We start from the raw sequence: 16,176 nt of genomic DNA, 5'->3' as shown, positions 1-16,176 counted from the left end.
TCGAGCCTCTTTTACAAACATTTTTAATTCTGATGGATGCAAACCATTGATTAATATTGACAATATAAATGCCTCTAGCATTTGATTATTTGACCATTTACGAAGTATATCCATGATCTGGCCATAATAGGACTCTACTGATTCCTCCACAAACATCCTGCTATTCATAAAACTTTCTCGAAGCCGATCTTTAAATCCAATTGGTCTAAAATGAATTAGGAAGGTATTCCTTAAGGCCTCTCAATTGAGAAATCTACCCACTGATTCTTGATTATACCATTCAAAAACTGTATCTTTTAAAGTTGCTGGCAACCATCTCAACCAAATATCTTCAGTTCTATTATTATTAGCCATGTAGGCTATCAAGAATTGAGATATATGGTGATCGAGATCAGAACTCGGCCAACCACTAAAAGTAGGTAATAGTACCACACTTGTAGTTTGGTCTCCTACTGCTCCCATTTATACTGCAATTAGTACTTATGGCACTCCTGCGGCCATTGGTGTTATCATTGGTCTCTTTACTATTTGAATTTGAATTTTTCTTCCTTTGGTTTTACTTGGACCTACAATTCTTTTTTGTCGTTCTTGTAGGAGATTTCTTATGCGTAATCGTTCCGATCTCTCTTTTGCTTGTCGATTAATTCTTTGATAATCCTCTCTTTTATGATTATCACTTATAATCTTTCATTCTTCTTTACAAAATCAATACTGCCTTGAATTATAACTCACATATTTGTAACTCTAAAACTGGTTCTTTTCACATTCCTATTCAACATATAATTCCATCTCTCATACAATCAATTTCTAACATTTCATATTGTTATCATTTCCCCGGTAGCAGCGCCAAAATATTGTTCTTGTTGTGTTCAAGCTTCAATATACCAAAGCAATTGAACTAATAGAGGTGGGTTTGAATACGGAGAAAGACTAATTATATAAATTAGGTCTATTAGTGTCACAATTGACTGTACTCTAGCTATTTAAAATCAATTATCAAACTACAAAATACTAAGGCTTACTACTTCCGTCTTAATTCAATACATAATCCATTCTACGACTATCAATTCAACAATGCTTCCATATTCTTATCAGTTCATCTTCCACTTACTCTCTTTGCGGTTTATATATATTCAATTATTGATCTCCAATTTACTTATTATATTCAATTTTTTAATTCATCAGACAAAATTCAATACCTTACTTAACATAACACAATTCGATAATCTCAATTCTCAAGGTCACAGATATTCTCCAACACGGTTAGTCCAAAATATTCCACAATATTCTAATTACAATTTCAACAATACTTCTTTCAATCACAATTCTTTATAAGCAAGTAATAAAAGCAAAGAAAACAAAGAAGTAGCACTAAGTTTATTTCGGCTTATGACTCTCATAGTCTGGCTCCGATCTCCCACTTCTCAACCTCTTTATCCTACCAAAAGATAGACCGTTGGCTAGCAGATTCTCAAGGTTATGACCCTTTGAATTCTTAACCATTTGTTCCACTAACATCCTACTGTTACCAACTAAATTACTTAACCATAAGTCTAATTCTGAAGGTTGTCAATAACCAACCAATAACTTATCACAAAATTTATTTACATATTCTACAGGCATAAAGAACAGAACAGCTTGAAATAGAACCAAAGCCTCCGTAATCAGGACCTCATTAGGTTGCCCAATCGAGTCAGGTCTCATACTGGGTAAGAGGCCTGTAACAAGACCTGGAGTGGATATCTCCGTAACTGGGTCAAATTGGCCCTTTGCATCAGGCTCACTCAAATATTGAATTGGTCCTTTCTCCTTTTACAAACTCTTAGTAAGAATGGCTTGAACACATTCTACCTGATTTATTGGAGAATCTTGAGGACCTCCATTTATCTCCTCAATTTTTTTCTTGGCTTTGGATCTACTGATCCTGATTATTGAAATTGAACGAAGCATTACATTGTTGATAAGTGTGCCCCGATTGCTTGCAATTCCCATACATTAGTGTGTAATCGTCACTGGCTCTGGGATTGAGATATTCACTAATACAATGACCAATCTATCTGCAACGAAAACAACAAAGTGGTCTTCTTGCACTCCCATCAGGCATATTGGGTGTCTTTACTGGTATATACCTACTAGACTTGTTCCATGTAAGGTTAAAAAATGATCATAGTTGTCCCGTTGGTATGGAGGGTACTTGGTTCAATGACACTGATAGAGCATATTGTTGATGTCACGTACGGTGGTATAGCTTGCAATGAGGTGACATTAATTGGCCCTTGAATATTGGCATTAGAATTGGCCACTGTTTCTAACATTCAAGATGACTAAATATTAATAAAAATCTTTTTTATTTATATTTTTACCATATAGTTGTATTATAATATGACACCGCAATGATCTATCTTTCTTCTTCACAAATAAGATTGAAGCTCCTTCTAGTAATTTGGAATAGCATATGAAATTCTTGGCTAGATTTTCTTTAATATATTCCTTGAGTTCAGCCAATTCATTTTGTGATAAACTATAGATTGATCCAAATGGTACTCTTTCTTGAAGGTCAATTGAACAGTCATAGGGATGATGTTCTAAAAGAGTATCTACATTCTTCTTCTCAAATACATCTTGAAATTCTTGATATTAGCTAGGAATGCTACTTGAAGTCTTGGCATCATTAGAAACAATTATGGCATAAATGACACAAGGTATTTTTATTCTTTTGCAGCATACAAAAAAGCTCTTATACCTACAAACATAGGTTTAATTATACTAAACTTATGATTTTCTACTAGATTAATTTTACTCTTAATTATACTTTTAAACAAGTCAACAACATAAGAAATCTAATCTATGCAAGGATTATACTTTTTTAACCATGATAAACCTAAAATGATTGGATTAGAGTGAGATCTAATTATATTAAAGATTATGTAACTACTTTGACTATTTATTGCTACATCTATAGAAAATATTTCATGAATAACATCTCTAAAAGACAACAGATGACCATCTATGACTTCTACATGAACAGATTTGGTTTTTTGTATTAACAATATTTTATGACTTTTAATAAATTCTACGTCTAAGAAATAAGCTGAGGCTCCTAAATCTATCAAGGTAGAGGCTTTTTAATTATTAGATCTTAAGCGCTTATCTATTATAAAATAACAAGAGGGTTCTGAAAAGAAGATAGGAATTTCATTAGAAATTATATAAGATTCCAGCCACACAGTCTCTATTGTAACTGGATAAATTTGTTTTCCATATATTGTCTTTTTTGACAGATTTGCTCTTCATTTTGTGATTTTGTCACTTCTTTGGACAATATTGAGTAGTATGTTTAGATTCTCCACAATATAAGCACAATCCTTCTTGACAGTGATGAGTCTTTTCTTGCTCAATAAAAAGTTTAAAACGTACAGTATCAATTTGTATATCTTCTACTTTTGAATGTATATATTGAGGAGATGTTGGTATTGCCATCAAATTATAGTAATATTGAGGTCTATTTGTATGACTCTTAGATTAAAATTTAAAAAATCGATTGTCATATTTCACAACAAAATCAATTGATTGACTCAATATTTGAGGATCAAGTAAGTTGAGCATCAATTTTTTTAATTCATATTATAATCCATAGAAAAATTGGCTAATAAATGCAACATCATCCTATTTGATATCAATTATAAGTTGTCAAAATTGAGAAGCCTATAACGTTATAGATCAATTGCCTTGTTACAAAATATGGATGTTATTGGTTGCAACACGAGTTGCATCATGTTCTCTATACATGGACTAAAATTTTGCTAAAAATATCTTAAGATTATCCAATATTGGATCTTATCATATAAAAAAAGATAAAAACCATAATAGTGCTGAATCTGAAAGAAGTGTATCAATGAATCTAACTTATGATTCTAGAATTGGATGGCTTTGAGGTTGAAGTTCAATCATAAGTTGTATTTGATTGATAAATCTTCGAAATTTGGATCTTGTACGATGAAACTTCTCGGGAAAAGCAACTCTTGGTTCTCTAATACTTGGAAGTTGTTCCACCATGGATAGAGGGACATAATTTGGTATAGATATTGAAGCAATTCTAATCATCTCTATATTCTCACTTCTTACCATTCTTGTTGATCTTTGTCGTGGTAAGCTAGGTTGATGCATTGCAAGCATCAACTCCCTCAATTGCTCTTGTATTTGTGCCATTGCACTCTTTATTTCAACAAGATTTGTAGTAATAATACTCAAAAAAATATCTAATATCACTCAAGACAAATAGAAGAAAGGACTTGAAGACAAAAAAAATACTAAGAAAAATATCAATTTAAAAGAGGGTAATCCACAACTTTTAATATGCTTATGTCTTATCATGAGAAACGAATAATCTACTCTTAATCAAGATAAGACAAAGCTCTGATATTGTAAGTGTACTCTTGTCAATTTGTCAAGGACATGAACTAAAAGATGATGCATAAACCTAATAAAATCCATGTCAAAGAAAGAGTAAAAAAATAGAAATAAGGAAGTACATATATTAAAAAGAAACTGATATGGCCTATTATCAAAAGATAAAAGAATTTGAGACTCTTGAAACTAGACTAGAAGCAAGAAAGAAGTTGACAAGAGTGAAGAGGGCTTCATTCTTATCTCTATATATACTATCTAATTAGGGGCTATGTAGCGATGTTATATAGGACCTCCAATATGTGTTGACTTTGTAAGACACATGCCTTGACATAAAAGGCAAGATTTTCTATGTGTGGGCCATATAGTTAGCTTAGTCTTCAAACTAACAACATGTGTGGCACATGGCCAAGTTGTTGACTACTTTTTTAATCCAAAAAGTCAATTATAGACACTTATAAAATCAAAGCAACATCTATAAAGCTTTTAGGAAGCTTTTATAGAAGATATTATAGAATTAACTTATTTTTATCTACTTCTACTTATTTTTATCTATTTATATAGGTAATTACTGGCTTACATGTATATGTTTGTAATACTTTTATACTTCATGTACATATAAAAACTCTAAGTTGTGATTTTTTTGTTAAATTTCTTTTAAATATCAAAACCTCAACATGTTTTATAGATAATGATTTGGCAATGAAACATGATTTAGTATGGGTGAAGAAGTTTTATTCTACACAACTTGAAGTCATTGATAGACAAGCACTTGCATCAAAGAATATTGTAAGTAATATTAAGAGACCAAGTATTGCATATTGTTTTCAAAATTATTCAATGTTGTGCGATTCTTGTTGTCATTGGACTTCTTTGATTTAAGTTATATTATCTTGATATTGATTGGAATTTACATAAAATTTCTTTAAATCCAAAATATTATAGAAAGAAATATGTTTCATATTTATTTCTTAGATCTATTAACTTTATATTAAAAAAATAATAATCTTGTATTTGTGATGTATGCTATTTTAATAAAAAAAATCAATTGAATATTTTTTATAAGATATTTCAATAAATAGAAAGACTTTAAGTATTTTTAAGAAAAAAAAATATTAATATACTACTAGAATATTACTTATATTATTGTAAAATAGGATTGTAAAAAAGAACTCATTAGAAATTTAAAGCAATATATAATATTTCAAAAATAAAGTTAATAGTCTTATTAGAATACATTAATAAAATTCTTTCCAAGTTTTTCATTCAAAATTCAAAAGCACTTATTGGAGAACTTATACTTTTTGTAAAGAAAAAAGATAGATTTTAAAAAATATTATTTTATTATTAAAATTTGAATAAGATAATAATGAAAAAATATTGTGTATTACCATTAATATTACAACTTCTTAAACAGTTGGATCAAAGAAAGATCTATAGAAAGATTGATCTTTGTAGAGATTATAATTTAGTATACATAAAATAAGAGATAAATGAAAGACAATATTTTAGAATATAGGCATTTTGAGTACATTGTTATACCTTTTGTACTAACAAATGTATTAGCTATATTTTAACATTTAATAAATGATATCTTTTAAGAGTTCTTAGATAATTTTTTGTTTATTAACTTAATGATATTTTGATGTATTCAAAAAGTCTTGGAGAAGATATAAGTTTGGTACTACAATAATTCAAAAGATAAGAATTTATGTCAAATTGAAGAAATATGTATTCTAACAGTAAAAGGTAGAATTTCTTAGATATATTATATAAAATTCAAATTTATTAATGGATCTAAAGAAGGTTCAAGTTGATAAAGTTTGAGCAATTTCTAAGACAATGCAAGTTATATAATTTTATTTTCGATTTATTAAGTTATATTAGATATTTATTAAAAAATAAAAAATCAAATCAAATAGTTGTTCTATTTATTCAATTGATATGCCAGAATAAATAATATTGGTTGCCTTAAGCAAAAAAGGCTTTCTAAAATCTTAAATGGCTTTTATTACAACTCCAATTTTAGTACATTTAAATTTTATTAAAATTTCTTTTATGAAAATCAATGCCTTGGATTTTGTACTAAAAGATTTGCTATGACATAAAAAATAAGGACAAAAAAAATTCATCTAGTTGTATTTCAATTTATGGAGTTTTCAATTATTAAGATCAATTATGAAATCTATCATAAAATACTACTTGCTATTGTGGATTCATTCAAATAATGGCACCATTTGCTTAAAGGTTCTTTATATCTTATGATTATATATACATGTTATATGAATCTTAAGTATTTCATATTGGCTTGTATTTTAAATCATTTCTAAGCTTTGTAGAATATATTTTATTTTGATTTCAATAATATGTATTGATTTAAAAAACTACAAGAACTATTAGATTCTTTATTCAAGCAATCATATCTTTTGCCAAAAGAAAAAGAAATAATTTATGACTAACAAAAAATATCTTTCTTAAAACTCAAGAAATTATATCTTTAAACAATATCTATGTCAATTCTAGCAAATTCTTTACCATCTCTCTATAAAAAAAAAAAATACAACACTTCTATAATTTTTTTTTTTTTTTTTTTTTTTGTTTATAGAAATAAGAGAAGCAATTACAAAAGTTTCAAATTTTAATATAAATAGCATCCCAAATCCATTCCATTTCACGTTGAATTTAATAATATGTCTTTGTTTTAATTTAGTAGTTGAAATATGCATAGTTAAAAGGGTGATATCTTGAAATTTATTCCATTTCAACTAAGTAATTTTGTAAGTCAATGAATCAACTCACTCATATGTTTAGTAAAAAAAAAAAAAAAAAAAAAAAAAAAACACTCATAGTACTTAAAGTCATTAGTCTAGTGAATTAATGTAATTTTTTTTGAGATAAATAGCAAATAATAGAATGTCAATTGCAAAGATGGTCTCTTCTAGTTTCTTTTAGAAGAAATTCTAAAATATATATTTTTTAAATTAGCTAATATAAAATTATGATATTTTAATAGTAGTTTATTATTGTAAAATATTATTTAGACTAGAACGTAAGAAGGATCTTTGATCCAAGTCAATCCAAAAGAATATATATATATATAAATATATATATACGTATATATATTATTATTTTTACAAATAAAATAGACTAAAATCATTGAAGAAAAAAAAGAGAAAGTAGAGAGAAGGAGAAATAAGGAAGAAAAGAAGAGAAAAAGAAAAGGAGATAGTGAGAAGGGCGAGAGGCAGCCCAGGAATGGCGGCAACCTCGTCGTCGATAGGGGTCTTGGCCGCCCCGGATCCCTCATCCCTTCTCCCTTGTTTTTTTTTAGATTCTGTTTGTGAAGGATCTGGAACGGCATTGCTAGGAAGCTCTCCCGCTATTTTCTGTGTGTGTAGGCTGCAATTCCCTTCTCTTCGTACCGTGGAGGTATTGCGGCAGAAGTCATCTTTGTTCCCTATGATCAATGCACGACATTGGGGTTCGGTGTGTTTGGCAACCGAGCGTTGGCATGGAGGTGCGGCGGCGCTACAGTGAAGGATCAGAGTGATTGTTTTGGTTGTTTATTCTCTCCTTCGGTGAAGGGGGGGACGGGCAGTGTTGTTGAGTCTGAGGTCTTATTCTGTCAGTGCAGCGGTGGAGCTAGACATGGTGTGGTTGCTGATCCGGTGGCTTTGAAAATTAGTACTAAGGTGGTGAACTTGACGACTGGCCAACAGCGTGGGTGGAGCAAGGTTGTGCGACGTCTTTGGCATTTTGTTAGATGTTCGAAGTGCGGAAGGCATCGTTGTCTACTTTGCTGGAAGCAGAGTGGTGTTGTGAGGCGATTTTGGCTTTCTAGGTGGTAGAGATCTTCTGCTGTTGCACCTTTGGCGCTGCTATTTTTTTTGAAGAAAATTGAATTTTCGTGGGCACTGCCGATGCCAAAATTTCCTCTAATGCTAACAATCTTTTGGGCAAGTCGATTTGGGAAAGAGAATGCTACTTTTGGGAGAAAACTAGCTTGGACATATAGGGAAATCAGTGCAATTAAGAGTGGACCAGGAGTACGTAGATCTGGTCGCATTCTTCATGCTGTTAATACGACTTTTATTGAATCATACACAAAAGTGTGCAAGTAACAATCCGCTGCAACCGAGGACTTAGATTGTTTTTGAAGAACTGAGAGGAGATTCAAGAAGTCTGAATAGTATCTGTATGATTGTCTACAGAAAGCGTGCTTGTTGCTACAATGCGTTTTCATGAGGTCCAATTCTTGCCACTATTCTGTGGAAGAGATCGGAATCAAGAGCAGAGTAGAGCATGCGAGTTGTATTCCTGGGGGTCATTGGTGGTATTGGAGGTGTCGCGACAGTGGTGATCTATTCTTGCAGAGAGAAAGTATTCGTCGTGGTCAAGTTGGCAGATACTGCTACAGAGAGGAGGATTGAATCTCTTTATTTTCGCTGCACACTTACCGATCTTTGAGACTCTTGCCGTCTCATTTGGTGCCTGATGCTTAATCTCAAACTTATGGAAGTTGGAGATGGATGTTTTTTGGTCGGTGTAATGTTTTATTAAAGACTTGTGATCTACATTGTTGGGGTGCTGTGATGTTTGGCCGATCCTCCCTGACAGCATCGTTTCCTGTTCTGGAGCTCGTCTAGCACCTGGCGATCGAGGCAGAGGTGGCTGAGCGTCGCAGACCATGGTGGAGTCAACTCACAGCACGTTGACTAGGGAGCCGACCCCTTCCAACCCGGTGAGGTTCCCGGATGGATGAAGCTAGATTAAGTAAATTGAAGTAGATTTTAAAAATTAGGTTAGAAGAATTTTAGGTGAAACGGATGACTTTTTATATGGATGAAAAAATTAATAGATTGGGTGAATATTTTTAACATGAATGACTCTTGAGTAGGATAAACTTAAGTTGGATAATAAGTTATTCATGGATGATAAGTTATTTGTAGATGAAAACTTGTACTTAGATGATTTTTTGTTCATGGATGAAAATTAATATAAAAAATATAAAATCAAATAAAAATAATAATAATTAAATTAAGAGTTAAGAAAATAAATTTTTGGACATGTATTTTATAAGTGTGAGTTAAAGATAGAAGTTGCACTTGATTACTTGAGTGTTTGAGAAGATTAAAAAGTGATTTAATTAGGATTTAAATAAGAGTTATGACTTATAAAAATTACATAATTAAGTCACTTCTTGTGAACTAGGATAAATGTCCAAGTAATAAAATTTTATTTATTTCACACTTGGAAAATTTAAAGAAGTTAAGAGTGAATTGATTACAATTAAAATAAAAACTATGATTTCTAAGATTTCCATAATTAATTCACTTGTTGTGAATTAGAATAAACTTTCAACAAGTAGAGGTTTATTTGAGCTCACTAGTTTATATTAATGACCTTCAAAAAAAAATATTTGGATTACAACAATATTGATGAATATCTAAAAGAAGATTGGTGGTAATTTTCATTGAAGTAGAATTTATTCATAAAGATTGTCCAAAATTAATATTCAAGGAGTATTTTTACAAAAAAGATGCAAAAGTATAAGCTTGGTCTTGAACAAAGGATATTGGTCTAAATTATTGGTTATAAGGATTACTGATACTTTTGATCCATAAAAGACAACTAGAATATCTTACATTAAACACTCAAGTAATCAAGCGTTGTCATGTTGTGGTTTGGCTACTAAATGAAAATAATATAATTATGTACTTAATATATAATTTATTAAGTAACATGGTGAGAGCCATGTTAGTAGATTTTAGTTGGTTGTAGAATATAATTTGATTATTACTTTGAGAAGAAGTTGATTAAAAAGATTACTATAGAATTTGTATAACTTTAATTTCCTTTTGATAGTGGCTTTTAAGATTGGTTTTGGTTGATAGTAACTTCTAAATATTTAGAATCACCTTTGTTAGACATTGGTGACCTTTGAAAACTTATTTTAGTTCTTTTATTTGGTGTTTAGAGCATAAATTATGTAAATCTTATAAGAAAAAGGATTGAAGAAGGATTTTGGTAGCAAAGGGAGTAATTAGGGCACCAATATAGATGAATGGAGATGGATGATGAAAATCTCCATTCTTATTGGTCAAAAATCATGACCAATGGGCTTTGAGGAGGCTGCCTGAGGCCATATAAGAGATTAGGGTTAGTTTCTCGAGAGGATTCGAGTTTTGAAGGCTAGGATCAATAAGTTTAGGTTTTTGGCTATGGTTTTGGTATAATTTTTATATGATTTGGAGTTTATATGAAGGAGATATAGGTGCTCAAAGTTAAGGTGTTGATTTGGGAGCTACTGTCACTCTTTTGGCATAATGCACGCATACAGAGGGCAATTGAGGATTGGCGAGTGCGACTAGAGAGAGCACTTTTGCGGCTACACTTTTTGCATACTACTTGTTGGATTCCAAGTTGAAGTGAAGGAGTTATTGGATTTTGAAGTCAACACATGCAATCTAAGGGTTTAGAGCATTTAGTAGGGTTTCTTAGATGCCAGAAGATCAGGAATAAATTTATAGTTGGTTTCTTTTGTGGTAAAAGTTAAGGATGATTTCTACCTATTTTATAAATTTGAGACAAATTGAACAGCTAGATTAAGAGTTATCAATTTCTAAAGTTTGAGATGAGAAAATCCTTTGCAGGAAAAATATGTTTTGAAGGGATTTTATTATATTTTGAGTTTTGTGCAAAATAAAGGAGTTTAGGAAGCTAAGACAAGATTCATATAAAGGTTTAAGCTAAATTCTCTATAGCTAGATACCTAATGTATTCCCAGATAGTAAATCACGCCATATGACAGCGTAACCATATACCATAATAGACATCTTTGATTTTTTATGCCTTTGAGTACTTTTGTATTTACTGATCTTCAAGAAATTTAGAACTAAAGGAAGAAATAATGTCATGGACATCTATCTAAAGAAGGGTCTTGAAGGTCTTAGAAAGTTGTAGAGATTCTAAGAGGTTGTTAGAATAGATTCTTCATGTTGTTTAATTTTCAAGCAACATAGGAAGTCATAAGAGAAAGTTCTTAAGATTTCTTCACATCAAAGCAATAAAAAAGCAACTCAAGAAGAATCTTACAATGACTTGGAGATTAATTCTTTTGTAAAAAGTTACTTGGAAGCTTCTTAATTTCTAATATATGTAGGTATCAAGGTTGAGAAGTCCCTCAATCTCAATAGTACATGTCTTACAGTTAATTTTTCATCTTATAGTCTTGTTCATGCTCTTGCAATTTGTTGCTTTATAATAAGACTTATATATTCTATTATCTTATTATTCTATTGTATAATTTTTTTGATCTCATTTGTAACAATATTCTACTATTCAAATCTTCATTTGTCAAAACTAAGGTATTTAGTTCTTATGTAGATTAGACATTTGTGACCCATTTTTGATTGATTAGTTTGGATTTTTTAATTGTTTAAACTTTATTAATCCAAATCTACTACTAAATTAACAAATCATGTTAGGACTAATTTTCTACAAAGTTTTTTTTAAAGTTCATAAAGTTGTTTAACAAAAAAAATAATAAGTCTACAAATAGATAAAATATTAAAGAAAATATTTTTTGTTTTAAGGTTTAATTTTGACATTACTACTTTCTTCAATAAGATATAGAATAGAATCATAAGCAAGCTATTAATATTCTTAAATATGATTTTTAGATGGGTAAAAGAAAGCCATTTTTTTATGATACAAAAAACAATTACCTTCAAAATCTATATATCATATATACTTATTTTGATTATTTGTTATTAATGTAATAATATATAAATATATAAACTATATTTATATTATATATATATAGGTTTTTTTTTAACAATTTTGGTTCTATTTTGATAAAGTATAAATTTTTTTTTATAATAAAGGTTTTTCTAACATTAAAAGATATAAATTCTTAAAATATTTTAAAAAAACAATAATAAGTATATTTTTTCAATTATTATCTGTGTAATATTATTTTTATTGTAAGGAATAAGTATATTGTTAAAAAAAAGATTTTTGGTATTTCTAAAATCTTTTATAAATATATAAGATTTAGACTTTATTATTGTTCTAATTTATAATTTTTATTGAAGTTTTTTTAAAACAAAATTTATAATGAAAGATTGCAATACAAGGCTTGGTTTTTTTAAAAAAATAAACTGATGAATAATTAACAAATAAGTAGTGGGCCTTCCTATCAAAATAAAAACTTCCTTGTGATTTGGAGATAGACACTTATAGGCTAATTTTTGTTTCAGGTGAATTCTAATATTATACATAGGTTTTTTTAAATGTTGTGGGTTTGTTGTTTTGCATTTTAAAATGTACAACTTGTCCTTTAAGTACACTTTTATTGTAATAACATAAAAATTAGAGATTGTTGTTAATTGTTCAACAGAAATTTTATTAGATTTTTTATATGATATGACATTATTCATAATAATTAGAATATTTATTTACCAACATTAGAGTATTAATTATTACAAGTATACTCTATGTTATCAACAAACGGATCATTGTGTGTTATCGTCGATTTCTCAGTAGCAATGACAGTTACAACCGGAACATTCTCACGATTATAGTGTGGAATAAGTTACTGCCCACCCTTCATTGCGATTTATTGCTGCGAATGTTGACAAGTGGGTAGAATATGATTCTTTTGTAATATCACAGAATGTTGACAAGTGAAACACATTTTATGATTATTGACTAACAACCAATTTCTCTTTATTGCACCAGTATTGCTCCGTCTCAACTGTCCAGCATCGAGGTCACTGAGTAATAGATAATGACAGTGAAGTGACAAATATGTTGTGGCAGCTTAAACTGTACTAAGATTTGTGGGTAATGAGATCACTAATGCAGTTTTGCCGATATCAATGGACATCGATTCAATTATAGACAACGGGGGTAAATCGACTACTTAACAGATAACTGGGGGACATCGACTGTTCAACAGTTCCGAAGGTACAGCGGGACATATAAAAATAATAGCTAAGAACACAAAAGATCTCTCTAAAGAGTGGATAGATCTGCTAGCCGAGCGAGACACAACTTCTAAAGACATGAGAGGAGATTACTAGTAGATGTCTCAGAGTGAGAAATCAGTTAATAATCATTTTCCCTCCGTCATCCCCTCACAATATCTCTCCTCCAGTGTCTGATCCCATTAATGTGACACCACCCATTCTCAATATGTAACTATAGTCCAGTTAATCTAAAACAGGAGAGCGCCGATTGAGACAATGGCCGCAGCTCCAGCAGAGCTCAAGCACGCACGGATTAAGAAGGCAGCAGACTGATTTGGCACTGGTGCAGAAGCAGGCTCAGGGGTGCTGGAGGCGGGACTGGGTGATGCAGAGGGCTCTTTTGGGGGCGTGGGTGCCTTGGCGGGGGCAGGTACAGGAGCCACAGTTGATGCAGGAGAGCTAGTGACTGGAGGAGGAACAGGGGCACTTACGGGAGGAGTGACTGGAGCCACAACTGGAGCAGGAACTGTAGCCGGGGGAGGAGTGGGAACAGCTGGAGGAGGAGTAGGAACAGCCAGGGGAGGAGTGGACACAGCCGGAGGAGGGGAAGAGACAGCCGGAGGAGGAGTAGAAGCGGTTGGCGGAGTGACCGGCGGAGTGGCTGGGCTGGTAGGAGGAGTAACGGGGGTGGACGAACCAGTCGCCACTACAACTTTCATCTTCATTCCCATTGCGCAGTGGCCCATGAAACTGCAGATGAAATAGTATTTACCAGGTTTGGTAAGAGGGATGGCATCCTTTCCGGAGGTGTATTTCTTGCCGCTGCTCATTGCGCAGTTCGTGTACTCCGACTCGGTGACGATTTGCACGTCATGCGCCCTTGGGTCGAAAGTGAAGGCTGCGATGAATCCATTAAGACAATCGGATCGTTAGTAACAAGGTTGTCTCATGACTGTATCAGGGGGTAAGTAAAGAAATTCCTAGAGTTAAGCGTGAAATGAAATGAGAGATGCTTACTCAGACTATCCCCCGCAACAAACTTTTGCTGCGAAGACCACGTATCATAGTAACCCACATCTGTGCCGGGTGGGAAGTCCCAATTGAGAGTGCCACCTACATTGTAATCCTTAGCCGTAACTGCTTGTGAGAAAGCGAGCACCGCTACGATGACTAAGACAGCCATAGCACTGCTTCTTCCCTGGGCCATGTGATAGTGTAAGGATCGAGGAGAGAAGACTCCACTGGAACCTTGCGACTGTTACACAGAATTGCCTCAACGTTTAGTATAAACCAATGTTCTAATTCAATGAGATACGATATGTAAAATACATTGCCATACAAAGGACACGTGATCACCATTCACTTGTTTAGACAGGGCACTAACAATGGGCCATCGGTGCTCTCCTGCCTCGATCGCGACCTCTTCCAATATATGCTACGGGTGTGTGCAGATATGAACGTCTTCGTCTTAACCTACTCAGGGCACTAGGTTCCTGATACTCGTGAAGATTGATGTGTTGCGTGAACTTTCCACTCCAAACTAGGTCACGTGATTATTTCGTCACGACTAACAACTGCATGACCTCTCGCCCCAGATCCAGCGACCAGCAACTATGTCGCAGCTGAAAATCGAGACAAACATACAAGGAGTCCCAAATCGCCACCACGTCATAGTGACCGAGCCCATTAACAACAGTGTGTTACGAGAGACACCTATTCACAAACGCTGCACGGGAAGCTCCCGAGGCGTGAAGGAGAAGAAACGCGAGTGCCGAGACCGATTGATTATCAACCCTTCTGACCACCTACGAGTGACACGCATTGATTCACCGAGGCACGCCCTCTTACAGGGAAACCTCGACTGGCTTTGACATGTTTCCCAACTAAAATAGCCTTATAGTACAAGTTCAATCATAGTGCAGGTATTCAGTATCCCGAACACCCCAAGTACTAGTAACTACTGAGTATATCCTGTGCCGTTGGAACCAAGCAACGATACTGGAGACATTGAACAGACGGTAGTCGCAGTACCATGTCGGGGCGTTGCAGGGGGAAAATCAGATCATCGGATAGATCTCACGAAACCACATTTCGAGTTTAGAAATCAAGGATTCAATCCCGATGTGCATACCTCACTAAAGACGCACTCCAACCGCTCTAGAGTATGCCAGAGGAAGACTTGAGATAACTTTTGCGCTACGACTGCCAGTCTTGTGCGCTGCTAGATAATGCAGAGTTGCGCGCAACCGTATCAAGCTGCTTGGGTGAGTGAAGCTAACTGATGAGGATAGCGCTACCGTTGGAGTTCAGAGAGTCTCATCAGATTACCGAGTACTGCGAACACTGCGCGATGATCAATTGCGGGGGGCTGGAGGGGGATATAGGGACGAGCGTCAAACTGGCCGTGCTGCCAGGTTTTCTGGTGGGCCAGGCGTGCCAGCAAACGTCAGGCTGGTGGGTGTGCACCGCATGCAAGACCTGGATGACGCATCGACCGCTTGCAATTACGAATTCCACCTTGGTACTGTATTTGATAATTGGTTAACGTTACCCGCCTAGCTCAGCAGTACCCTTGAACTCTTTCCAACAGCGTCGATGAAGCGTTCTCTAACTTAATGTCTTTTCGACGACCACTCTGTTAATGGCACCTGCAGTAGGGAGGGTGCTCTTGGTGCTTCAAATCATTCGTACGCTGCTCCAGGTTGACATTCCGACTCGACCATTGACTTACCGTCTCCATAAAACTCGACAACATCTTCGCTACCTGAAATTATTGAGAAATTCTTTTTCCTAGGAG

The 16,176-nt window shown here is 33.4% G+C and overlaps 1 protein-coding gene across 1 annotated transcript; it reads right to left on the bottom strand.

The window, feature by feature from the left end:
* Positions 1-13,247: 13,247 nt before the first annotated feature.
* On the bottom strand, positions 13,248-15,719 carry LOC112277590 (uncharacterized). The gene is made up of 3 exons (XM_024510113.3): positions 15,511-15,719; positions 14,397-14,634; positions 13,248-14,277 (listed from the first exon to the last, which is right to left on the bottom strand). Exons 2-3 carry the CDS (start codon positions 14,584-14,586, stop codon positions 13,628-13,630), a joined length of 840 nt encoding a protein of 279 aa, XP_024365881.1. The 5' UTR covers positions 14,587-14,634; positions 15,511-15,719; the 3' UTR covers positions 13,248-13,627.
* Positions 15,720-16,176: the final 457 nt, after the last annotated feature.

The sequence above is a fragment of the Physcomitrium patens genome, chromosome 25 (genome assembly GCF_059467195.1).
Source record: "Physcomitrium patens ecotype Gransden chromosome 25, ASM5946719v1, whole genome shotgun sequence".
Lineage (NCBI taxonomy): Eukaryota > Viridiplantae > Streptophyta > Bryopsida > Funariales > Funariaceae > Physcomitrium > Physcomitrium patens.
The sequence above is the reverse complement of the archived record's forward strand: the minus strand, read 5'-3'. Positions and strand labels throughout refer to the sequence as shown.

Coding starts and splice junctions, on each gene's coding strand:
- LOC112277590 (XM_024510113.3), bottom strand. CDS start 14,586: ATGGCCCAGGGAAGAAGCAGTGCTATGGCTGTCTTAGTCATCGTAGCG. Junction 14,278..14,396: donor TGTTGCGGGGGATAGTCTGA/GTAAGCATCTCT, acceptor GATTCATCGCAG/CCTTCACTTTCGACCCAAGG.